Source organism: Haliotis asinina, chromosome 5 (genome assembly GCF_037392515.1).
Source record: "Haliotis asinina isolate JCU_RB_2024 chromosome 5, JCU_Hal_asi_v2, whole genome shotgun sequence".
NCBI lineage: Eukaryota > Metazoa > Mollusca > Gastropoda > Lepetellida > Haliotidae > Haliotis > Haliotis asinina.
In genome coordinates this window covers 49,594,314-49,621,281 of record NC_090284.1, presented here as the reverse complement: position 1 = coordinate 49,621,281, position 26,968 = coordinate 49,594,314, and the positions used below count along the sequence as shown (strand labels likewise).

The window sequence follows — 26,968 nt, the reverse complement described above, 5'->3', positions numbered from 1 at the left end:
TACAACTTTGATGGGTGTGCCATTTAACGATAATTCTGGGTCCTTATGAGGCTTATATTTTCTACAAAAATGTATCCAATTCGTTTTGGATTTAGAAAATTTAAAGCCGTTTTCAAGACATCATTTATTTATTTTGTTTAAACATAGCTGTGGTTGCCGTTCAATTATATGCATATTTCACCACGACAGGAAATATTAAAATCATCCACTAATAATGATCCATCAATTAATCATTCAGAACCTTGGATAAACTATTGATCCTGATGCTAAACAAACAAAATACTGCCTTGGGGGACACCCTGATCCTGATTGTAATGATCAGACAGGGTAAAACGAACTCGGACTTGAAATTGCCTGTCTTTTGAAAACTGTGATATACAAACAGTCAAACGGACTCTCGAACCAAAATCATGTAAATCCTTCAAAATGCCATGCTTCCAGGTTGTATCATAAGATTTCTGAAGATCAAAAAAACTTGATACAGCATGCTGTTTATTTACTATAGCATTTTTAACGAAGGATTCTAAACGTACCTAATCATCAATGGTACTACGATTTTTTTCTGAAACCACGCTGAATATTGGTTATTAGGTTATTGGTTTCAAGGTACCAAGTTAATCTATTATTCACCATAGGTTCCATGGTTTTACAGACACAGCTAGTTAGAGATATCGGTCTGTAGTTTGACGGATCTGTATGATCCCGGCCAGGCTTTGGTATTGCGATTACAATGGCATTACGCCATGACGGAGGAAATTCACCAGACGTCCATATCTTATCAACTATATCTAAAAGTGTCATCCGACATGGTTCAGGTTAGTGTTTCAGAAACTGGCTACGGATATTATCATCACCAGCTGCAGTGCCATGAGCTTGCTCAAGAGCAGTATGTAGCTCATGTATTGAAAACACTACATTGTAATCTTGACCGTTATTTGATTCGAAAGTTTGGTCTTTTCCTGCTGTTTCTGGTATTTCTGAAACTCAGGAACATAGTTTGTCGATAATGAATTTTTGGCAAGTGTTTCGCCGATTTTATTTGACTTATCAGTAATCAAATTATCACTATCTTTGAGATGGTGTACGGCAGATTTGGAACCTTTGCCTTTAATTCTTTGACCTATGTTCCATACCTCGGACATTGGCGTGCGTGAATTAATTTTGGAGACATCATTTCTCCACGATTGTCGTTTGTTGTGTTTCAAGGTACGATGCGCCTTTGCATTAAGTATTTTGAATTTATTTAAGTTATGGACAGTTGGATGAGGACAAAAATAATGTTCTCCATTTTGTTCTCTCGCTCTTCTGGCCTGTCTACAATCAGCACTGAACCATGCGGAATCGTAGAGGACTTAGAAATGCACTCATCAGCTATTTTATTTAAACGTTCAGCAAAAGTTTGAATAGGATCAGTTATACCACTGAAACATCCAGGTCGGAGTTTTGATTCACACATAGTTTGGTATAAAGACCAGTTAGCCTTCCATCTTGTAAACGATGGAGATGGATAGGTGGGAAGTGGTCACTTCCACAAAGGTCATTATGAACAGACCAATCAAATTCATTGAGGAGGTTAGAATCTGCACGAGACAAATCTAGAGAAAAATATGTGCCAGTTGCAGGATGCAGATAGATGGTTGAATCGTCATTAAGTATGCACAGACATTATTTGAAATGAAATCTTCAAGTATTTTGCCTTTAGGATTAGTGTTAGTACTGCCCCATAGTGGGTTGTAACCGTTTAGATCACCCATAACACATTGCTTCGGGAGTTTGTCATAGTGTGATTGAAGATCAGTCTATTGTAGTGTTGAAGAATGTACAGAGAGCATTGTGTAATAGCTACTCCCAGAGTCAGTCTCACAGCAGCAGCTTGGAGATTAGTTGTAAGTGTAACAGGTCTGTGAATAACATCCCGTCGGGCAGTAACATGATAGGGACTCGGTTTTAAGCCAAGTCATGTTCGTTTGGCAGCTTGCAGATGACGTGGTTACTGTAGGGTTTTTTTCAGACGATGTGTTTGCCATGGAAGCAAACGTTTCCTTGATCTCAGAACCTAAGACAAGTTTCTTTGCATCAGAGAAACTAATGTTTTGAGTAAATGTCATCTTCATATGCTGTTTCCAGATCGGACAATCTTTGGTGAAAGATGAGTGAGTGCCTGAGCAGTTTCTTAAAAGTACCCTCGCAATCTTCTGTTGTATGTGTCTTCTCACCACAGTGAGCACATACATCAGACAATGTACAAGTAGTAACATCATGACCAAATTTCTGGCATTTAAATCACCTCAGAGGATTTGGTATGTAGGTGTCAACAGTCTTGTTACAATGTCCTGCCTTTATTGATCTGGGAGCACTGGGAGAAGAAAATGCGAACAGGTGAGTGTTCGTCTGAATTTGTTCCTGGTTTTTGCGTGTTGAAAAAACGCTTGACGTAAATGAGTCCTCGATCTTTCATTTCCGAAACAATATCAAGTTCAGACATGTCAGCGAACAACAGATCTCGATCTCTAACTTTTGCTGGTGTTAAGGGATCTGTGAGGACAGACAGTAGATATCAAGTTAGTTGCTTGTTGCCTTTTGCTGCACACAATGAGCAATGACCCTGAACGCAAAAGTTTAATACTTTCCACATCACCAGTTATGCCTTGTATGCCTTTTTGAATTGTGAAAGGATTCAACCTCAATCGTGTGTTATCTTTAATCTCCATTACTAAAAACCGTGTCCAGTAGTCAATTGATTTTGGCTGTCTATGGTGATCAGGATCAGTATCGAGAGGACGTTTTGGGGAGTTTCCTAAGCCATGGTTAGTGGTTAAAGATTCATCATCCCAGCTCCCCACCCAACACGGAGTGTAATGAAGACAATGCGAAACACACGTGGGTCGCCAACGTGCTGCACCAAGGATACTCGGATGACATACTCCAACAGACAAACAACAAAAGATGAATGCTTTCACCAAATTGACCCATGAGCCACCGCATTTTGGGCATAAGACTCTAGGCGAAGTTCATGTAAACAAAATTTATGTAAATTATCTTCTATGAACGAAGGACTCCAAGACAAAATTTAAACAATTTTGGTTTGAACTGGGCCCATTCAACCACACGCCTAGGTGAAGTCAGGGTCAAAGTGGTGTGTTGAGCACATTATCATTAGAGTTGCCTATAGTTCCTTACTACATTCATAAACTGTTACATTCTGATACGTTTAGCAAGCTGATTCAGAGCATGCAATTATTAACTTTGTTGATTTTATTTATTATAACATGTGGCCTGTACTTTGAAAAGATGTGTAAACCAAACACATCTTTCTTGAACAGATCAGATGCAAGTTTCAGTGATCTCTAATACTATCTCACAAAAACATATGGCACAGAGAATTATATTCCCTGAATATGTAGTCAATAAATGAATAAAAAAGTTATTTTCTACCTGAAAAACATTGGTGATTCCAAGTTGATAGAAGAACGGCAAGAAGGTTCTGGAAACTATTGCACAGCCAACAGCTAAAGAAATGCCAAACCAAACCACCATAGTGTTACTTCTGTACACCTCCACGGGAGCTCCCAGCAACGACAAAGCCGAGAGGTAAGTCACCATCATTGACATTGACACGGGGATGTAGTGCATCCGGCGTCCACCTAAAAGATACTCATTAACGTTGCTATGGTGACGGTCCTTGATGACATAGAATACCCCGATGGCGGCTGAGGCCACTAACATGGCGGCTGTAATGGTGTAGTCTGCCACTCCGAATGTTTGAATCTTTCCAGTGTCAAAGCTATATCTTCCTTCTTGCACCATGATGGTATATGGAGAGACAGATGTATGGGTTTTTTTCTCTGGAACATTTGAAAAAGAACGTGTATGTATGTATGTATGTATGTATGTATGTATGTATGTATGTATGTATGTATGTATGTATGTATGTATGTGTGTGTGTGTGTGTGTGTGTGTACGTACGTACGTACGTACGTACGTACGTATGTATGTATGTATGTATGTATGCATGTACGCATGCATGCATGTGCGTGCGTGCGCGCGTGATTGTGTGAATGAGTCGATGGATGGATCGACATATACTGTTGTGTGTGTACGTGCGTGTGGATGGATGTCCTAGCAGATTGATGGTTGATGTGGATGTCCTATTCTGCACAATTTGAAGTCATAAATACAACAGGTTTCTGTAACATATAAAATCAACATGTCAATCAAACATAATGCAATGAAAACGAAATGCATCGTCGCACAAAGAACAACAACTTGACAATAACGCAATAGAATGAAGGCAAATGACCTGAGAAAGAAGTAATGCCAACACGATATCAATACAAACAACTGCTTGTGGGTCACTAGCATCTGTTGCGCAAACACTTAGCATGACTAAGAATCATTCTGTTGTCCATACGAATCAAAAGAATCATTATTGTTCTGGCTAATTAACTATAAGATTTTCCGTACGGAATTTGACTGGATCCTTTTCGTTCAACAATGAAACTTTTGTTAGCCACGACAAACAAAGTGGTATTGGTATAAACGGACATACCTTTGGCACTCTTGTACTTGAGTGTTGAGAACAGCTTCCCAGGGTACTGTTCCTTTGGAGCAACTGTCGTCATCAATACCAGCAAAGCATCAAACGTTTTATAGAACTGCCCAAAGCAAATAAAAACGATGAAAATGTATTATTTGAATTCATTACATGCACGTCTGATCAATACACATATCAATGAAATTCGTTTTTGGTTTTTTTTTTCGTTCAAAGAGCAATCTTTATTATTGTGAATGCCATGACGGAGAATATCTTTGACACGCTAGACGATAGTTCCACATGATTACTGTATTCAAGCACCAACAAAGGGAGAGCTTCCAGATGAATATGGACAGTAGTTGTATATTTAATGTACTTCATCTGAGCGGAAGATTAGTGGTTATATAACAGCGCCGTGTTTTCGTCCGGAATGCAAGAATACAAACAGCAGTGGGTTGTGGGGCTGACGTGTTTATTACCACTCTATGTAATAAACAGCCTGAAAGAGCACAGGAAATATATTAAATACAATGAAATAAATAATGTATGTACATATTTAAATCGCTCATCAAGTGTATAGAATTCATCAGATCAAATACATCTGAATTATGCCACAAGTTTGTTACTAACATCGATACAAATCTGCAACGAGCATAAAAAGCTATAGGTGTCTTTAGAAAACATTATAATTTATGCATCTATGATGTACATTTAGGTATTACATACCAGGTTGGTTGTACCAAAGCAAGCTGATATATCAGGATGTCCGTCAGAGTGACCACATATCTGCATGACAAATAACAATGTACGCAAACACCGTATATACAAGTGATATTCTATAAAAGGGGGTTTAAAAGTACAAATGCATCCGCCACACAAATCCAACATGGAACTACAGATAATATTACACACATCAATTAACCACACGTATCAAACATACATGTACACCCACATTCAAACATACATTCATGCATTCAAACGAACTAGTGATTCCTTTTATAAGTTGCCTGAGATTTAGTTAATATACGTTTAGCCTTGCATTCAATACTTAAACATTACATATATTTGCCATAACACAGTGATCTGATAGCTCATCTATTACACATATTAATAGGCTATGTTATATTCCAAGTATCAAGTCTGAATTACGTGCTACCGTAAGTCATATTTCTGATTATAATAAACAAGAAATTATCCAATTATACACGGGTCAGTATTTTATACAATATGGACGAACCTTAAATCATCATAAACTTCCCACGACCATAGCTATGTGTTGCCTTCAACAAAACAAGACAGCAGCTGAGTTTAAAATCTGAACTTTATAGTTAAGCAGTGGTCAGCGTGGCCTATCAGTGAGCTTTAGAAATGACTTGAGAGCTGGGACAAAGAGTGTCGAAAGCATGCAGTGTGGCAATTAGTGGAAGTAAGACAGAGTGTAAAAGGCTTACTATGCAGAGCTGTGGACTAAGAGTAAAATAAAGCATAAACATTACTAAGATTTGTATAGGTGTTTTCATAGTTAAAAAGTTAAAGTTATTAAATGGAAACAGTGCCATTCACCTTGATACTTAATATGATCTTGCTAACTAAGAACTATATAAAAATATACATAAACATTTGAGTCTGCCACAGTTAAACATGCGTACTCATCACGACAAAGGCACGGGTTTGATTCCCAATTTGGTTATGTGTCTGTGCCCAAATTCCCAATCGTGGCGTTACAGGAAAATGGTTTAAAGGACACATTGTGTACACTGTAGGCGTGGATGGGCGAGGTGGGAAGACTTTATCAGCATTAGTTAAATGTCCTTCTTTACTGATCCCTCTCCGGAATGGCTGTTCGGACAGATTAAAACCCGAGAATTTGGCCAAGAAGATCACTTAAGCAACAACACACAACCTGTCCTGGACATTTACTGGCTGAGCATCGACGTGACAAATGTCCCGGTTTCATGCCCCATTCCAACAAACACATCAGGTCGATGATCAATGATGGGCAATGACTCAGGCCCGGGGTTGATAAGTAAAACTGCTGGCATTATGAAACTCGTTGCAAACTGCTGTTGAGATAAGGGATCGGTTGCGCCAGGCTACTGACAGGTGAGTACATGTCAAGACGGTGCGAAATCTTCTGTAACCACCGTCTTTGGACAATCGACGTTGGACAAAAGGTGATTTTTCTTGACGAATCAGTGTTTACTCTCGACTTTCACGAGAGACGGGTAAAGTTAGGTAAAGTCCTTAGTGGTGTTCTATCGATGTTAATATTGCACAAAGGTATCGCTTTGGGGATGGATCTCTCACACAGACGAAGGAAAATAACATAGACAGTTTATTTAAAAACAATAAAAGCAAACAAACGTACAAAACTGGCAATAGCACATTCCAAAATAGAGCCAATCCCGAAAACATGTACACGACATTTACACTGTAACATCACAACTACTTCTGTATCTCAAGCTGATCTTGTGGTGAGATGGAATTAATTATGTGTTTCCTGTCAGATAAATTGAAATTACACACCTTTAGACCATTACAGGTGCTAACATGAAATGTATCTGACGAATGGAACAAATTCAACAGGTCTATTTCACCCTTTAGATATGAGTTAGCTATAAAACGAGCTAGAGACAAGATGCAGTTATATTCCCATCTCTTTGGTGGGTCGGCAGATTTTGTGGAAACCTAGCTCAAGCTTATACGTGACTAAACGTGTAATTCTTAAGTATGCCATTTAGAGTTTGAATCAAATTTTGTCTCAAATTCAAAATGTGCGTGAGAAAGCTATCGGTTGTGTACCTATTGTCATATTATCTATGAATGACATAATGATGACAGATGAAAGTCCCTATTTGACTTGTAACATATGTTCCTGTGTTGCTTGGCTGGTACCAAAATGCCTTTCATTTGCTTAAGTGAGTGTGTGAGTTAGGTTTTACGCCACACTCAGCGATTTTCCAGCTATTTGGCGGCGGTGTGTAAATAATCGAGTCTGGACCTGAAAATCCAGTGATCAACAGCATGAACATCGATCTACGCAACTGGGATACGATGACATGTGTTAATTGGTTCCAAAGGTCTGACCCTCCGCCCCAACCACCCCCGCTCCCCGATCCCGTCAGTCGCCTTTTTCGACAAGCATGGGCTACTGAAGATAAGTTCTTACTCGGATCCTCACGGGCCCTTTGTTTTATAAGTGTCACGTTGGTCTTGACTGTACACTCATCATTTATAAACACTAGGTGTCATCACTGTTATATAGTAATTCACCAACAGGTGCTCATGGTATAGTGGGAACAATGACATGCTTTGTAAGAGTATGTCCAGATACATACAAACTGGGCTGTTTCTTGAACAACACACTGCTAATCGAACATCAATAACAACACCGAAACTGCAAAAATGTAGACAAGACCCTTCGCAGTACAAAATTATTCATGGCAACCAAACATATTCCGGTTCAAATATGAAATTCAGTCTATACTACATCCTACTAACACAATTTCAGTTATGTACAATTTCTACAATCTTTTATTCCAAGTTGGATCTTCAGCGTGTTCATCCATGTTCTCTGCAGTGTGTGATATGAACTTGTCCTTCATCATGGCGACGTCTTTATCTTCGGCCTGATCTGCAGCAGCTTCACTATATTTCTAAACACACCAATAGTTCATGTAAACACCTTTGGTATTTATGTGTTTCTACAATCTTTATATAGTTACTTCACTATTATGTGTTGCAGGATGGTAAAGTTCGTTAGTTGTTTGACCACACACTCAGCAATTTCCCAGCTATAAGTCCGTTGTCTGTAAACAATCCAGTCAGCACCAGATAATTCAGTAATAACCAACATGATAAACAAGTTATCAACCAACCAACTCAGCAGTGAGCTTGATCACACAGGTCGGTGAGCCACCTCTTACAAGAAGCATGGGTTGCTTAAGACAAATTCTAGATAACTACGAGTGTTATTCTTTAATACAAATGGTAAATATTACGTGATTTATGGAGCAACATATCACTTTCAACCTAGTCCTCATTTTTGCAATTGAAACCCAAACAATTTTTGAAGACTTTAGTGTTATTGTGCTAGGTTTCAATCGCAATACGCACTCCTTTATGGTTGATGCCAAATCGCAGAGGTTTGAGAACACGTTCCGGTAAGAAGGGGAAGAGCTTGTCAAACAATGGACAGATTAAACGAGGATCCACGGACTCGGGTTTCACAGGACCTATCGAGTAAAGGGTTTATGTAGTGTATATAAAATGCATATATTCAAATGATGGTATATTTGTGATTAAACAGCATGAGTTGTCACGCAGACAATCGTTACGTCATTCATCTCCACGTCGTCACAATGGAATGGAATGACGCCAATAACCTTTCTTTCACAGAAGCTTCTTACGAGTATGTTCACTCTTAAGACAATGGTTATAACTGTTTGTAGACCAAAAAGTTGGAAGAACGAGTTTGATGATAAGGAGAATAGCGTTTGTTATTATCAAATGTATCAACATTCGTCGATAAAAGTTTAAGGCGCCTCGGTCTAAAATATTAGTTGGCATTAAACGGGTTTAACATAAAAATATATTGGTTTGTCAGAGAGGAAATGTTTTTCCTTGTACTAAATCAGTTTAATTATGTAGGTAGTGGTCAAAGGTCTTTTATAACTGTCTGTAGATTAAGATTGCCTTTAACGAAGCAAACAAATACCGGAGGGGCGCTTGTATGACAAACTGTCGATTGTAGTAACCAAACTCGTATTGTGATCACTACATCATGAATAGATTTTTTTTCTTTTTTTATTGTTCCCAAGTTAATGAGTACAACTGAATAGACTTAACTGTGTCTGCATTTTATACTCCGCATTTCATTCTTGAAAATCATGCTAGACGTGGAAAATTATTCTCAAATATTTCAACAAGAAAATGCAAACCACTGCTGGGGTGCTTTAGCATCCCAGTCTCACAATATAATTCTCCATTCAAAGGTCATATATGTCATATACCTGTCAACAAACTGACAATGGCTCCCACAAAACTGACTACCACAGCTGCAACCAGTGAGTAGTAGAGGTAGGACAGACGATACATCGGATAGAAGGGATCTCTGTTAACAAAATACAAGATGACTAGAGAGCATCTCTAGGCGATACTTTGTGAAGAAACGAGCAGATCTTTCCAATATCCAGAGACCAATGACACCATTTTCAGATGGAGTTCTGTTTCCTTTCATCACACTTCCCTGAAAGAACATGTCTGAATACTCATGACGGGCAAATGAAAGAAGAATCTACGCATGCAGGTCTGCCTGCTACTTAATCAAGAAACGGAAAGAAGAATCTCTGCGTGGAAGTCTGTCTGCTACTTAAATAACACACTGAAAAAGGAATCTACGCATGCAGGTCTGTCTGCTACTTAATCAAGAAACTGAAAGAAGAATCTCTGCATGCAAGTCTGTCTGCTACTTAAATAACACACTGAAAAAGGAATCTACGCATGCAGGTCTGTCTGCTACTTAATCAAGAAACTTAAAGAAGAATCCCCGCATGCAAGTCTGTCTGCTACTTAAAAAAACACACTGAAAGAGGAATCTACGCATGCAGGTCTGTCTGCTACTTTATCAAGAAACTGAAAGAGGAAAATCTGCATGCAAGTCTCTCTGCTACTTAATCAAGAAACTGAAAGAGGAATCTCTGCATGCAAGTCTGTCTGCTACTGTGTAAAGACACTGAAAATAACCCATCCCCGAACGCAAGTCTGTCTACAGCTAATGTCTAGAATTATCTCCATTTGAAAGACCGTCTAGAGCTTTGCTAAAGAAACAGAAAATGCACCTCGGTATGTTTGTATGGCTGTATGTAACGATGTATATATGTATATAACACGAAACTGAAATAAGCATCTCCTCATGACAGTATGGATGCTGGTTATTTCAATAAACTGAAAGAAGAATGGCCAAATACATGTCTGCCAACAGCTTATATCGAAAGAGATGCCCATTTCAAAGTATGCCTTCAATTTAAATTAAGAAACTCTCATCTCAATGTGTTCTTTTACATTTTATCACAAGAAACTAATATCAATAATCTACTGACATTAATTACTTTTTACTCAAATTAAACACTGACCGTTATTTGTTTTGTGTCTGCAATGCTCGATATATAATTATCAATATGACACTACTTATGCTAGAATGTGTGAACATTTATGAGAATAGTGTATCCTTTTTCTATAGATAATTATTCCATGTGACCCGATTAGGTAAATAAATAACACGATATCATAAATTTGTAAATAAATCTTAAGAATAGGACTGGTATAGGTTGGTTGATCTGTGTTGCAGTCAAGTAACATACTCTGACTCCGTATTTGACGTGTTTGCTGACACATGTGACATCACGGCCCCTATTGTAGTTTCTGAAGTTACATTGTTGGAGTAGGTGACGTTCCAGTTACAGCCGTGAGTCAGGAAGGTAACTGAATGTGATGACGATCTGTTCGCAAAGCTTCCAAAGCAGATCCATGCTGTGATGAAGATCCCAGTCAGGTATCCGCTCACAGCCCCCTTTACGAATTTAAAGAAAATTAAGTACGTGCATGAAATATTTCGCGCGAAAGCAAGGGATAGAATATATCCTGGAAAGAAACATATGAAATGAAGTATGAAATATTTACATGCCATAAACTAATAGTCTTAAGCATGGTCTTCATAAAAAATGTACACTGCATGTTTGATTATGCTATGGACAATTTTCCTCTGAAATGAGTTGTATTGTATGAAACACCGGAAATCTGACGTCCTTCTAACGTTTCAACGGTGAAGAGTTATATTTTTATATAATTTTACTCACAGCTTCGAGCCGTATAATCTCAGTTAACCGATGATAATTTTCTCATTTTATTGAATATGTATTAATGTAGTTTTACAATGTATGATGTATCAAAGTCTTAATGTACATAATGCCCTATAAAAACACGCACTGAGTAAATTTCTAGCCTTTGACACTTTCAGCAATATTCCAGTCATACCATGCTTTAACCTTTCGGCTTCTTCACCGTCCCTTTGACAAATTATCTAAGGAGAGCATCATATAACGCCTTATATACAAGCATTAACATAATGATTTCACAACAGTTTGTTAGATAGCTGTTTGGGAAATGTAAAGTTTGTAATCTCCTATATACAATCTATTAATGTCTGAGTTATCTTATTAATGGTCCTGCCATATTTCCGTTCCGGGATTGATATCGACATCACGAGTAAATGTGATACGTGTTACCTTTGCATTCGCCCATGGGCAGAACATTGCAAGACAGAATATACCCGCCATGGGTCCGTGCAGGACTGGAACTATCATCATTGCAGCCTTAAACACAGAACATATTAGAACTGTACATCACACAAATCGAAAAGGATCAATTCAAACAGAATCGTATATTTGGAATTGTTTGTTCATAACAAACCTGCTATTAATGCATGCTCACCTGAAATAGCGCACCGAGTAGAGAGATGATGTATGACGCGCAGATTACTGTCACCCCACAAATAAGCACTGGGTAAAAAGAACGTCAGACAACTTGTTAACATACAAAGTAAATATGCTACTCAGAAGAAATTAAAGAATATCCTATACTTTCATTTTACAAAAGTGCATCGTGATATCATTATGTAATATGATGCATCGTGAGGTCATAATGTGTTATGATGCATCGTGAGGTCATAACGTGTTATGATGTATCGGGATGTCATAATGTAACATGATGTATCGGGATGTCATAATGTAATATGATATATCGGAATGTCATAATGTAATATGATGTATCGGGATGTAAATGTAATAATGATCCACATCAGTTATATTCTTCATATTATTTCAAACATTACATACTGATGAGGGGCTATGGGGTAGAATAGTGGTTAAAGGGTTTGCTCGTCACCCCGAAGATCCAGGTTTGATTCCCCACCTGTGTACAATGTATGAAACCCATTTCTAGTATCTCCCGTCGTGATATTGTGGGGCTGTTGCCTGAAGCGACTTACTCAATCAATCGATCGATCGATCGATCGATCGATCAATCACTGAGGATACTTTAATACTTAACACCTGAATACATAAAGGCTAGTTGTATTCTACAAGAGTTTTGTATATTTATAGTTGCATTTGCTGCATTTAATCAATGTCGAATGGCAGATAATGACAGAATGGCAGATAAAATAAACCCTTTCATATATTACCTGAAATTTTAGCAAGTCTCATATCGCCTTTATCTGACAGGTGCTTCAGGAAGTGAGGCTTGATGAGCTGATCCGGTATCACTGTTCCAAGAGCATTCAAGATGCTTGAAATTGTACTACAGACAAACAGAAACGCGGAAAAAATGTGTGAGTCGGATGTTTCATTATGAGTACACAGCTGATCAAAAATATCAACGCGTAGTGTGTTTTTCACAAACTTGTTCTTATGGATCGATGTATTATTTTGTGGAACCCATATAGTGTCTAGTTTTACCTGAAACATAAACGTCCCTATGAATACCCCAAGGGATGAACCTTTGAAGAAAAAACAACATCTGCGTCAGATCCCTAATAATTGACATTTTCCCTTTCCTTATGAATCCAATGCTCCCACTCACACATTATGTTCCGGGTACTCATAAGTTAAGTTCCTGAGGATTACATGTTATGTACGTGAGATACCCACATTATGACTGAAAAAACAGAGAAACACCAATATCATGAACCCGAGATTCCTATGTTATGTACCTGAGACTCCCACTTTATGTACCTGAGACTCCCACATTATATATCTGAGACACCAACACTATGTACTTGAGACGCCTAAAGTATATACCGAAGATTCCCACATTATGTTATGTACCTGAGACTCCAACATCCAGTACCTGAGACTTCCACATTATATACCTGAGATTCCCAAACCATGTACCCCAGACTCCAACATGAAGTCCAACATTATATACCTGAGACTCCTACTTTAAGTGCCTAAGATTCCTAAATTATGTGCCCAAGCCTCCTACATTATGTACCAGAGACTCCCACATCTAGTACCTGAGATTTCCATATTATGTACCTGAGACTCCTGTATTACGTAACGGAGACTCCAAAACAGAATATGTACCTGAGACTCTCACATTAACTGACTCTCAAAAACAGCATATACCTAAGACTCCCACACAATATGGACGATATGATGAGTCCCGGCAACGCTGGCACATCTCCTAGGATGTCCATCACCATCAGTGGAAGCAGCTGAAGACAGATATGTTCAAATTAAGAGATACCTTTATAACGTGATTAGGAAATATGTAACTTCTCAATTAGTCACCACCCTCAGCATGACTGTACCTTCATAGAGGGGTATTGTCAAACATGGTCTTTCGGAAATGCAAAATAGCTCTGCAGGTCGTGTTATAAACAAAACCGAATGTTAAATCCAGGAAATGTGATCAAATAATGTCATGTGCACACACGGTTCTTATACCCAGGAAGCAGTCGAGGAGTGAGTAACTGTTTTTTACCATACACGCAGACTCTTCATTTAATGTTACAACTGAAAAGCCAATACCATACACGATGCATTTAAGCCAACGTTTATAACCACAAAATAATATAGTTACACTAATTCTTGCTGGAAACATACATACTAGCTTTTCTTAAATAATTACACATATGCTATATTCCATATCATTATCTTGAAATAATACCCATAATGCTGTTCAAAATTTAAGAGTTATGATTTATAGTGACCAACGGCAATATTTCATCCATATCATAACTTTAACCAATTACAAATTGATAATAACTGCACTTAAAATATAAAATATATTTTGTAGATTATCACAGGTATAGAACTAAAACTAGCATGTGACTTAATATGAAACAATTTTTTTGTACGCCTGTGTTCTGACGTACCTGATCGTCTTTGTCGATGATGCTGAAGCTGACGGGGTGACAGTCGCTGTAGAAGGCGAACATGATGACACCAACCATCACCAATAGGATATAGACTAAGATGTAGCCTACTGCATTGATTCCCAGAGCTCTGAAAACCAACAAGAAGTGAGAAAGTGTGTTTGATTTAACAGATACCAGATGGGCTATTTAGGTTATAAGTGTTCAGAGCATATTCCGTTTGAAATTTGCCTCCATTACATTCTGATAGTTTCTAAATTTGCAAAGAGTGCAATAAATTGGTGTCATTTCATGATGAACGGTAATCACACGGGTGCTTTGGAACATCGGCCATAACTCCATGTCACCTCACAAACTCTCCAGTGTCGATTTCTGGCTGACCCAGTAGCTGATCCAGTGTCAGTAGTGCAAACATGACGAAAATTAACTGCATGTTTCTGTAAGTAAAGCATTCGATTCCCTCCGACTTCTCCACATCGTAATGCTCCTGTAAGTGAAGAGCCAGTTTCTCCAACTTACATCGGAGTGAGTGAGTTACATCGATTTAAATCACATCGGGAATATTTCAGCCATATCGTGACTAAAACTAGTTCTAAATTCATAACACATACATATAATATATAAACCCATGTCAACGAATGTCAGTAAAATTACTAGATTATCACAAAGTGAGTATAAATTAGCTAGCATATATCATTAAAAGTACAATGTAAATATGGGCCATTGATCGCCAACAACTGAAGGTAGATCGCCACACTAGGGGCCATGGAGACCATGGGTACTAACAGTACTTTTGCTGCCTGCATGGACCATAGCTGGATTTATACCACCCCCTCAGCCCCTGGCGACTGTAGTCGAACTTGGCTTACATCTGTGCATTTCTGAGACTTGAACAAGACAGTGCCCTCTGCACCTCCGCTTGCTGAGTACCATATGTTCCCACCCACATAGTTCCAGCTCCAAACAGATAGGCCCAAACCGAATGCGTGGTTTTCGGATCGAAGCTGAAACTACAAGGGTGACGAATGAATGATTTATCGTCTATCTTCGCGGATATACCTTCATTTTTGAAGATTGAGCAACACAGATAATCAGCAACACGTCCATTCAGTGAACAGAACATCATTATCAGAAACTGACGAAACGATACTATAAGATGTTCTCCCAAAGGAACAAAACATTAAACCTCATAAGGTAATCACATAATTTGTTGTGAACCGTGAGACACACTAATATGTTTGTACACGGTGTGGTAGTAGTTTTTGGTGTGCTTAAGACATTAAAACACATGTTGAGATGATAAGACTTCAGGTGGGTCCTACTCGTCTATCTTGATCCGGGATCTATTCTCGGCGATTGCCCAGGCGACGCTGAATCCACCAACAGCTGCAGAGCCTTTGATAACGAGGACAATGCAGCCTATGATCATGATGCTGCCTTGGAGAGTGTCCGTCCACAGCACAGCCTTCATTCCTCCCTAGAGGGGATATGTGTAAATACATGTACGCAGGAAATTAGAAATCTTCACGGGAATCAAGCGGGTGGCAAATACTGGATACAGGTGTCGTAATACCGGGACTGCAAGAGCCTTGTAAATTTCGTGTTTCCTGAGGCACACATGTTTTTTTACTGAAAGGTCATAAGGGGAGATAACTAGGGATGTCTTAGCTTATGAAAAATGCTAGTAGAATTTGAGCTTTTGTAAAAGCTTTGCAAGTGAAATGGATAAACATTTAATTATTTTTTAAACAAATAAAGAGGAAATCATGGCAACAATTTCATTACTCTCTTTATACTCAACTACATACGCCAACTCTAAAATTTCCAAACGATAAACTTTCAGGCAGCCACATTCCATTCAAGTTCGAAGTCATTTGCACAACCCGTGAAGACAGGGTTTCGTATACTTTGTTTATTGACCAATCAGAATGCAACAAATTTGACTAATGGGTAATACTGGGATCTACCCTGGGAATTCAATGGATAGCATGCATTGCATACAGGAGACGTAATTTTCACAGGAATCCTTAGCGTTGGGAAGGGGGTTCTTTGACTTCTCCACAGTACCAATATTTCACCATATTTAAGGTTAACCTGCAAATACCTTTCTTTTCCACACGAAGACACTTGGTCAAATGTTTTGTTTTGTACTCACCATCGCTGTGTATATGGTGCTTACTGCTCCCATTACAATGACGATAACCCAGACGTTGAACCCGGTCACTGTAACAAAACAGCTGCCCATGCGATTGTTGCAAGACATAGTTCGGCTGTTAATGTACTGTACAAAAGTGCAATGCTGAATAACGGACTGCCAACAGAGTTATGTTCGAATAATATTACTTTGAGCAATCGCTGCATTTTGGCCTAAACCCGTCCCGCCTACTTTGCTTTAGCACCAGCTAAGAATTACGGTAGCGAAACTATCGTCTTTGATGGCCAGAGTAACTGAAAATACGGTGCTAAAATACTCGTTTTATTTTTGCTGTGACAAGATACTTCGAATTCACTGTTTTGCATGCACCCGTACTCAGACCATTGATCATAATATTCATTAAAATAGTCTTAGTAACGCTTAAATCTGATAATAAAATTGTGTTTTGCTAATTCATTCCTACCTGCACTGACAGCTAGAGACGGGGCATAGAGAACTACAGACGTGTAGAAAAGCTGCGAAGAAAGTTATAAATGGGATGAAAAATCAGGGTATCAGGGACAAATTATTGTGGTGATACGAGGAAAGTCGAATAGGATTCGAAACTTTTCATTTTGTATGGCAGAAGCTTTAGAGTGCGTCAGTTTGTATTTTGCACCCGTATTTAAATAGTAATTGGGAATTAAATCTGATGTGCCCAGCGAAATCTTTATCTTCAGTTAAAATTGAAATTATCCGTTTTCCTATCGAGAAAAATAGTATTAGTCATTCTGACGAATACTCTTGTCGCAAATGCATAAGGTAAACGTCATCATTTCCCATTCGCACTGAAATACCTGTTCATTCGCACTTTATTCCTGTTCATTGTGTTTGCGATTCCTGTTTACAGGAGAGAACAGATGCAATAACTGACACACCTACAATCCTACGTGGTGAAAACAAATGTCTTAATTATTCATCTTTGAAATAACTGTCTATTTGCATTAACCGATTGTCTTACACGGCAATGAAAAGTAAAATGTGTGAATTTGTGATTACCGCTTGGATAAGGAAACATGTCAGTGTAAGTGTTCGGACTCGCTTGTCAAATCTTTTCTCTAAGTACTGAAAAAGAAAAAGAGAGTACACATGTTTTAAGTATCACAACAATGTAAATGCCGTACAAATCAACACCATCATAGATCATAACGCAATAAAATAGTCAGGGTTTACTCCGCATTTACCATTGTCGGGTAAAAGCAGAAACGGGCTTGACATATTATACAAGCCTACCCCACCAAAAATACCACTGTCATTCGGAGACAGACATATTCATGTCCATGCGCGTAGCAAGCTTTTCTGTATAAGCCTGATAGGTTGCTAAGCTTTATATTAAGATATTACCGAGGGCTTGTCCAACCTTTTTACCAACAATAATATGTGTGAAAACCCGGACTTTTTTATTTTATTTTTTTTTTTTTATTAATTTTCTTATCTTTTTTTCATAATGGTAGCTACACCCCTGGCATCTTTAGTCTGTTTTCTCCCGAAATTCATCAAGGAGGACAAATATGTCACACGTTATAATTAAGAGTGTCACTAAGAGTAAGCTACACATTGAAATACGCAGGTGTAGTTGGCGATAACTCCGATTACAACGAACTCAGAAGGACTGCTAATTCTATTTCATAATACCCGTAGTTTGTTACAAGCATTTCGACTAAAATGTAAGGCAAGTGGACGGAACAACCACAATTTGTTCGATATATCCGCCTCTTCGTTATAAACGTAGTTTAATGTATGGTTTCAATTCCAGGTAATTTATCAGGTAGTTCACCTGGAAGACATTGGTGATGCCGAGTTGGTAGAAGAAGGGTAGGAAGATTCTACCAACAACCGCACACCCGACAGCAACAGAGATGCCAAACCAGAACAACATGGTGTTGTTTCTGTACACCTCCACGGGAGCTCCCAGCAACGACAAAGCCGAAAGGTACGTCACCAGCAGGGACATTGACACGGGGATGTAGTGCATCCGGCGTCCACCTAAAAGATACTCATTAACGTTGCTATGGTGACGGTCCTTGATGACGTAGAATACCCCGATGGCGGCTGAAGCCACTAACATGCTGACGGTAATGGTGTAGTCAGCCACTCCGAAAGTTTGAATCTTTCCAGTGTTAATGCTATACCTTTCTTCGACAGTCATGATGGGATTTTCCAAGTACAGTTATGTTTCCTGCAACATATACAAACAGTATACAGTATTGTATGATAATACATTCTTGTTGTTGAATATGCATACCTTTCATCACCGACAATAATTTGCTGTCAACTCTGACCTGTACATGATTTTCGACGACCTGCTATTTACATTTGCGAGCAATATAATTTATGTCTTACAAAGGAGATACCCTGTCAAACTCAACATTGCATTGTTATCGATTTTTGTTTGGTATTACACTCTTCAAGAAAATAAAACGGCTATGTGGTTTTGAGGAGAATAGGAGCATGTAGCTGCAGCAAAACAATACATACATATACTATAATCCTTCTTTCCAAAACGTGTTCTTTGCGTGATTGTAAACAGTTTCAGCGCCAATAGTTGCAGTTTTTCGCTTCCTTTGCATTAGAAGCTTTGGAAGAAATATTCACCGAGAAAACATGCACTGCAACATTAACGTGCAACTAAGCGGAAACGCATGTGATATCAATCACTGTAAAAAAGGCAAACGTGTATTTTCCATTGAAATAATCATGCCACGACTGAGTGCCATCTATCTAAACAATCACCATAGGTCGCCTTGAAACTGAGGAGTCGCAGTCTTCAGTTGCCGGACATTTCAACGTTCATCAGAACACCTGGATATCTCGCCTTTGGGATCTGTTCCTGCCGACCAGTGCCGCCAAAGATTGTCCGAGAAGCGGCCGTCCAAGAGTTACAAATCATGGGAATTTCGGCAGCAAATCTATATATCATCGAAGTCCTGGCACGCAACATGCTTCCGATTATGGACTTACAGAGGGAGCTGGTCCATCATGACAAGGCTGCTCCACATACAGCACGTGTCACAGTCCGCTACCTTGCCAAGTCTAATGTCAATGTATTGTCATGGTCTTCCCGATCGTCAGATCCAAACCCGGTAGAAGATGAACTTTTCGATGCGCACGTAAAAGGCAAAACATGCCTCAGACACTTCCACAACTGACCATCGCTTTGCAGAAAGAGTTGGGGAACATTATGCAAAAGGGCGGCTTACCCAGCCTATACCTAAAAGGTGCCGAGTAGTAATTGCATAAAAATCACTCTCGATTATCATTTGGACTGGAGTGGACTGGACGAAAGGCAAAATGACAGTGAAACTTATATAAATGTCTATGTGAAATGGATAATCCTAGTATTCGCATAGTATCCACCACATGCACATGCATAATAAACACATATTATTTATTTCCAGATGCAGCATTGTTCACCTGCCATGCAATAACATCCTTCAGACAATCAACTGTAGACAATCAATTCTAGAGTAGTGTGAACGATAAATACGATATCTAATTTAAACTAAAAACACTTAAACTGCACATTCACCTGAAGTGGGGGTAATGGAAAGCCCAGAACTGTCGACGAGTACACAATAAAATAGTAGACATCCATAACAATTTGTCTTACATGCTTAATATTTTGTCTTGCTCATGAATACCAACATATACATGCCTCTCAAGAACCTCCTTATTTACAGTTTACGCCGATCTTTGATCTCTTATAGATTAGAAGGTTAGTGATTCAAACGTTCCATACCCAGCAGGAGTAAATGCGTAAATGTCGTCTTAATAACATGTCAAGCAATAACGTTATTTATATTTTCATACTGAAATTTCAAAAGAGCTGTAGTTTGACGAACAATATGTAGACAGGTATTAAGGTATAAGTTGCATACACTGTCAAATAATCCCGAAGTCTAAGCATGAACACTGAGATCAAACACTAGGAAATGTTATTGCAATAATGTTAATCATCTGAATGAGAGGAATTACCTTTCTGAGTGTTGGAGTGGCTTCCTGTTGGCCTGTGTGTTATTCTGAAGGATAACCTAGCGGATGTCACATGGGTCGTCAGATACTTCTGTGATTAAACCGGGACATGGAGTTGACGCTCCGCGGCGTTTGAGACAGCGATATATACGTATACAGATGGTGATTTTTTTTAAATGAACCATTGCCTCCAGCCTCATTCCCGAAACACCATTAAGGTACAAAATATGGTAAATGTATTGTGACAACACAATTGCCCCAGTTGGTTCTTTTTTCACTTTAAGTCACACATCAAGGCATCTTTTCATGAGACAACATAATTATGTGAGGACAAATATAATGTACTGGGAAAAGCATGTACATAATAAATATATTAGCGAATTATTTATTCATTTCGGGCCATTTAAACACGTGAAAGGATCATCCGTATAGCTCCATTCCATCCGGCTCAGGTTCCTATGAGCGTGACATATGCATCATGCAGAAGAGAGCCACGTGTTGCTGATGAATGCTTGTGCTCAGTTGGATGCTCTGTACGGAGAGTGGTTGCCTATTGGCTGAAATTGCGCTTTTCAGTTCTACACTCAAACACTCAATAGTTTTTTTTAAACTTTGAGTTAGACTAACATGATGACATCGACGCAGCAGCGATATTCGTCGGAATGGTTTAAATACTGCATGCGTGTCGTATGAAATAGCTACACGCAATCTTTAAAAAAAATAATGAGTGTAGGAGCTTCTGACCCACCATATGATGCAAGTTCCTATTTTGACTTGTTACAGTGTTGTTTTTTTCTGGTTCTCAATTGACTTGCTCATGCCTTTGCATGGGTGCCCGAAAGGGCAATCGATGGTGTAGGGTGCGCTTATCCTTTGGCCAACACCTGATTTTATCATTCATAAATAAATTCTTGATATAGTCGGACTCAATGAACCTTGATGCACCAGAATTGAAGCTTACTCCATGCTAACCAATGAAGATCACAGAAGCTAGATCATGTTATCAAACTTCAGTAAAAGACGTATTAATTATCATGAAGTGAAACATTATTAATCTGTTGCTAAATGATTCTAATGATACGAATTCCCCATGAACAGTAGTCCAAAGGTCTGATATTAATGTAATATTAATGTACCTATGAAACTATGATAAACAGGTTGTCTGACTGCCTGCCTGGACGTCAAAACGTAGATGTCTGGAAGACCACGGGGCGTTTTACATAGAAATTATGCACATATGCCAAATGGAGTTGAATAAGCTTTTGACCTCCAACCATTACCATAAACGATATTCTGTAAAGGTTACTTTTTTTCAAATCTGCTGGCATGGTTCTTTTGTTCGCAGTTTGGTTGAGTGATGCAGATGTATGTTACCCGACACGCCGCACGCGTTGACACCCACGCACGCACACACACACTTTTCAGAGCATGATTACACGTGAAGCCTTCCGTGAAAGTTCACTGGTGCATCAAGGAGTAACATTTAAATAACAAAGGTACACTTCGCTCCTTTGATATACACTGTTTGAATGCATTGTTGTTGGGTTTTTTGACACACCATTGCAGCTCCACAGTAGGAATGCCCACAGTCAGGAAAGCTCATGCCACGAGATAATCGTCACATGCATGTGTGCTCTGTCTAACCAGCAGTCTATATCGTACCCGTATCAAGAAGGATTGATATCCGCGTCAGGAAAAATGGTCTAGCTGAACCCATTGCACTTCGAAAATCAAGCATGGGATCTTATATTCGTTTTTTGTTTTTTTGTTTTTTTTCGGATTAGGTAACCAGGTTGTGTAATTGGAACTAGTCACGTCGGAACCATGAATACTCAGTATATATTCGATCCCTATTCGGATACACTATGTAAAGCCCGTTTTTTTGTACTCTCGATGTGTTGTTATTAAACGGTTACTGGCAGTGGCGTACAAGTAAACATATCCTCAATATGTAAGATGTGAAAAATTGCTGATTCCAGCAGAACACGTGTAGTTCTTTTATCCCTACAACACGGAGGCACTCGTGCAGTTCAACCTAAAGGACAAGGTTCACATCGCCATTTCACTATAAAAGGCTTCGCAAAGGGCTCCCGTTTGTGTTTTGCTTTACTCTTTTTCATTATATACCGCCTTATATTCTTGTTTAAAGAACGAAATAATGTGTTGGAACTATATGGACAATTTATTTTAAAACACCTCTGATAGACATTTAATCGATACAACTTGATATCCATTATATGTCGAAGTAACCAATTCGAGATTCAACTTCGGATTCAGGTTACAGTTGCTTAGTTTCTGACAAAGTCCGTATTCCTTTTTCTTTCAGCATTGTCATTCCGACCAGCAGCATCAACAACATCAAAGATGTCACGGACGTCATCAACATCACCATCTCCACCATTGTCGTTAACTGAAACAGAAAAATGTGTCATACGAACATAGGAATCAATTGGTCATCTAACCCACTCAGCCAACGCTGACGGCAGGATGTCAAGAATCGGCACTTATATGTACCCTTCTAAAAGTGAAACTTGGCACTTCTTCTGTAGTTGGCAGTCAAGGATACACAATGACATTCAGACAGACATCAAATGTGACATATGTTATATTAGGACTACACTGTATCGGTAGGGTAGGGAAACTAATACGTTTGTTTTCGCTTGCGCCCCATCCGGGACTCTACTCACAATCAGGAGTCAGGTCTAATTGACAGCAAACGCCAGTTAGGTTTTGCAGTAAAACTATCTCTTAAAAGACAAAGGTTCTTGGTAAAACACCTGTGGCATTCTTGAAAAGATGATTCAGAATTACAGAAGTTCTCAGCATTTTCTGTCCATAAATGCAAACTAAAACTTATCCTTTGTGCTCTTCCGAGTTCTCTTTTCTATTTCAAATGAGGTTACTTTTGGTGTAAAAGATCATCCGTCACCAGTGATATCGCTGACTACAGCCCACCTTGCAATATCTGTCAAACAGCTGCAACGTATAAAGCACAATATGGTCTCCACTGATATGCTCGCTTTGTGCATCAACGTCAGGTTCCGCTCTTGTAGAATCAGTGGCCGCATGGCAGTTCAGTAGTAGGGTCGTTATAATTAAACACGGTGTCTGAAAATAGGCATACATCGCAATATACATCAGATTAACAAGGGCAAAAATTCAGCCTCTTTCAATAACTTACCACGAAGTACATGTGGTCCCACCTTAGGCAAGTGAGTTTGTTCAAAACTGCCTCTGTTCACCCAGAAGAAAATGAGTACCCGGTAAGATAATGTCATGTGACTATCACCGTCTAGCGCCTAAGAAGCAGCTTGGATTATCCGGGGTAATCATAATCAGATTCTGATTACGGCGTCCAGTGAGCAACTATATAGTCAGATGGATACTAAGAGCTATATTAGTGAATTACTATTATATTATTATAACTTATAGACGGTATTCGTGTACAATTTGTATAGGATTGTACAATCACCATATATTATCATATTGCTCTCCCACATGCTCAGAAATGTGACACTTATCACTTACCTTAGACTTTCATAATATCTCGCTATCAAAACAGCATACCACTGACTGGATCTAAAAATACAACTTGTTCTGTGAGGCCATTACTATGGCCCCAAACTAATCTTCCAACAGTTTACTGTGACAGTTTTTGGAGTATTGGATCATAATAAACAGAACTCTGTCCTCCGTTACGTTATTTATATGATATCATGTGAAGCCTGTTTCTGGTGTCTCCTGCTGTGATATTGTGGCGATATTGCTACATGCGGCATGAATCTAAACTCACTCACTCAAAATTATGCATACTAATATCACATAATGTACTTTAAAACAATTATGATCTTGAATGTGCACATTTCCAATCATTGTTATGGTGACACATTGTAACATGAAGTACGAGCGGAGTCACTTTGACCTTTCTTTAAATACAGAATGAAGCTACCAAACCGTGCTGTAATCACGATATTAATCAAAGCTTTGTTAATCATGACATATTCGTTTCACATTATGTATTAAAAGTCAGTAATGCATTGTAACACAATAGTACAGATGGTCAAGAGTACTTGCCCGTGTCATTCTTGTTTCGCTGGTCAGAGAGACTGGTCACAGTGACACTCGGGGAAGACAGAGATGGTCAAACGGTCAGCGTGACATTTGTATGATTTATATCGGTAGCTCGAGAGCTCACTGGTTCAAGCATGAAGTTTGCAATAAATGTCAACTTGTCTTATCCATTGTGACAGATCATGTTTGCTATACAGTCTTCATCATACACAACCACACCATCGTGCTGAGGTGACTATTTGTCTCATATTTACAGCATATATAAATGACCAGTTCTTGGCCGACGTTTTCTCACCTTCGATATGAACTTAGGGTTCCGTTTGACTGAGTGCTGTTCTGTTATTAGCATTATATACCCGGTAACATGCCATATGCATTTTTCATCTCAGGCGTTCGAATTGCCGAACGGTTGCATTACATCTGCAACGTGTCGAAATTTTGCATCGTGAAATTACGATGTAAGAAAGCAATTTTTTCACATCTGCAATAAATATGAAGGAGGTTGAAATGCTGTGTATATGAGGCAGATATATGTCTAACGGTAGTATTCTTGGTGACCAAAGCATGCATGAGACATACTCCGAATAGGATTATGTGTCCCACAAGATGTTAGTTGTTCCTCCCCCATGCCAAGAAACATTAAACTACACGTCATCTAGTCACCCCTCCTCTGATTGACACAACGTACACGGTCACGCGTTTTTATCATAATTCACAATATGCTTTAACTCTTACACTATCATGACCAATAAATTCTCCTACTATTTGAACCCACGCTTGGCGAGCAACGTGTTACCATTATTTATAAACCAACGATTCGCGAAATTGGGTGATCAGGCTCGCTGAAGTGTTTGACACATGTCATCGGTTCCCAATTGCCTAGACCGATAGCCATGCTTTTGATTGCTGGACAATTGCTGAGCGCGGCGTAAAACTAAAATCGCTCAATACTTTGTATTTGCACAAAAGGTAGGCGATGATGGCAGTGTAGTCCCCACAGTTTGAGTCACTTAAATTAGCATTAACAACGATGAGTTCTCCCATTTGTTGTGATACCATCCCTAAATGTTATCATCTCATGGGCAAGGCCACGGTGAGCAACACACTGGCCACCGAAACTTTCACCAGAACGTCTGTTGACCCTCCGTCGACCTTCAGAGGCCTGCAGAATGAACATGGGATCCTTAGTGCATTATTATAGAATGGGTTTAACCTTAGTAAAGGTTGCTTCGTGAAAGGATCCCGCGGATGAGTTTGTGAACAATACACTGTCACAGTCTGACAACTGTACTATAGTCTGCCTCGCGGTCTCTGAACCGCATTCTGTACGGATGAACAAATAAATATTTTATGAGGCCGTTGTGGTTTAAATACTCATTGTGTGCTGTTCACATTTAAACCCACGTGTGTGAGTATCGCGGTTCCATATGATCACCCAAACATGCATGCACGTGCACATTGTGAATCGCGACCATAAAGTCAAGGGGATGGCTTCATAAATATGGAGTGAGGTATGCATTATTCATGCTTCTGAATGCATTGACTTTTCACGAAGCGCTATCATCCGTGTATATAGGAGGGGTACAAGACACACAATTCACTTATCAAGTGATTATTTACAATATTCACTGAAGGATTGAGGTTGCATCGATACTCATCGTGGCATCGTTTAAGAAATTACTTTGCTACTTTTCTCGTGAAATTTTGTTTGTTATGTCTTGACAACAATTACATACCAATGAGAAAAACATACCATTATATTCTAACAGTGCGCGTCCTGTTGAAAGACCATCTGAAGCAGCGTCAGCAGAGTCAGTCCCTCATTCATCAACAATCTTTGAACTTTAGGCTACCCCTGAGATTGAAGAAAACGCCACTCAATATGACCTTCTCATGAACAGTTCATGACCAACACGAACGTGGTGTATGGTTAAGATACAAAGCAGTGAAACCACTAGTAATCCAAATATGTGCTAAAAAAACACGGAATTAGCGAAATATCATTGATCCAGACAGCACCGTTTATTCTGACAGCATCAAGATAAATGCATGTTCAGGTAAACGGATTAGGCGTGATGAAATATTCTTGAGGTTCCAGTAATGTCGATAGTTCTACAAAAATCCTATGACAGTTTGTGAATTAATGGGTTTTTTTAATTGTCAGTTAATACAAGGAAGAAACTATGTGCTTTAGCACACAACCACATTCCTAGTTTTCTTATTTACCACATACAAACAGCTGGCACATCTCAAGGTAACA

The 26,968-nt window shown here is 39.0% G+C and overlaps 3 protein-coding genes across 3 annotated transcripts in view; all 3 read right to left on the bottom strand.

Moving 5' to 3' along the window:
* Positions 1-4,622, bottom strand: part of LOC137283900 (uncharacterized) — a 45,252-nt gene extending 40,630 nt beyond the window's left edge. The window contains exons 1-2 of the mRNA XM_067815576.1: positions 4,550-4,622; positions 3,546-3,845 (exon numbers count right to left, since the gene is read on the bottom strand). Of these exons, the coding sequence (XP_067671677.1) occupies positions 3,546-3,845; positions 4,550-4,622 (373 nt within the window). The remainder of the gene's footprint in view (positions 1-3,545; positions 3,846-4,549) is intronic.
* A 3,436-nt stretch (positions 4,623-8,058) lies between these two features.
* On the bottom strand, positions 8,059-10,967 carry LOC137284700 (sodium-dependent multivitamin transporter-like). Its single transcript, XM_067816613.1, has 4 exons — positions 10,897-10,967; positions 9,547-9,647; positions 8,651-8,769; positions 8,059-8,190 (listed from the first exon to the last, which is right to left on the bottom strand). The coding sequence occupies exons 1-4, from the start codon at positions 10,935-10,937 to the stop codon at positions 8,059-8,061; spliced, it is 393 nt and encodes a 130-aa protein (XP_067672714.1). The 5' UTR covers positions 10,938-10,967.
* Positions 10,968-13,691: 2,724 nt separating this feature from the next.
* Positions 13,692-18,814, bottom strand: LOC137283899 (sodium-coupled monocarboxylate transporter 2-like). The gene is made up of 7 exons (XM_067815575.1): positions 18,443-18,814; positions 17,665-17,730; positions 17,090-17,141; positions 16,627-16,694; positions 15,794-15,948; positions 14,472-14,601; positions 13,692-13,808 (listed from the first exon to the last, which is right to left on the bottom strand). The coding sequence occupies exons 1-7, from the start codon at positions 18,812-18,814 to the stop codon at positions 13,692-13,694; spliced, it is 960 nt and encodes a 319-aa protein (XP_067671676.1).
* Between the last annotated feature and the right edge of the window lie 8,154 nt (positions 18,815-26,968).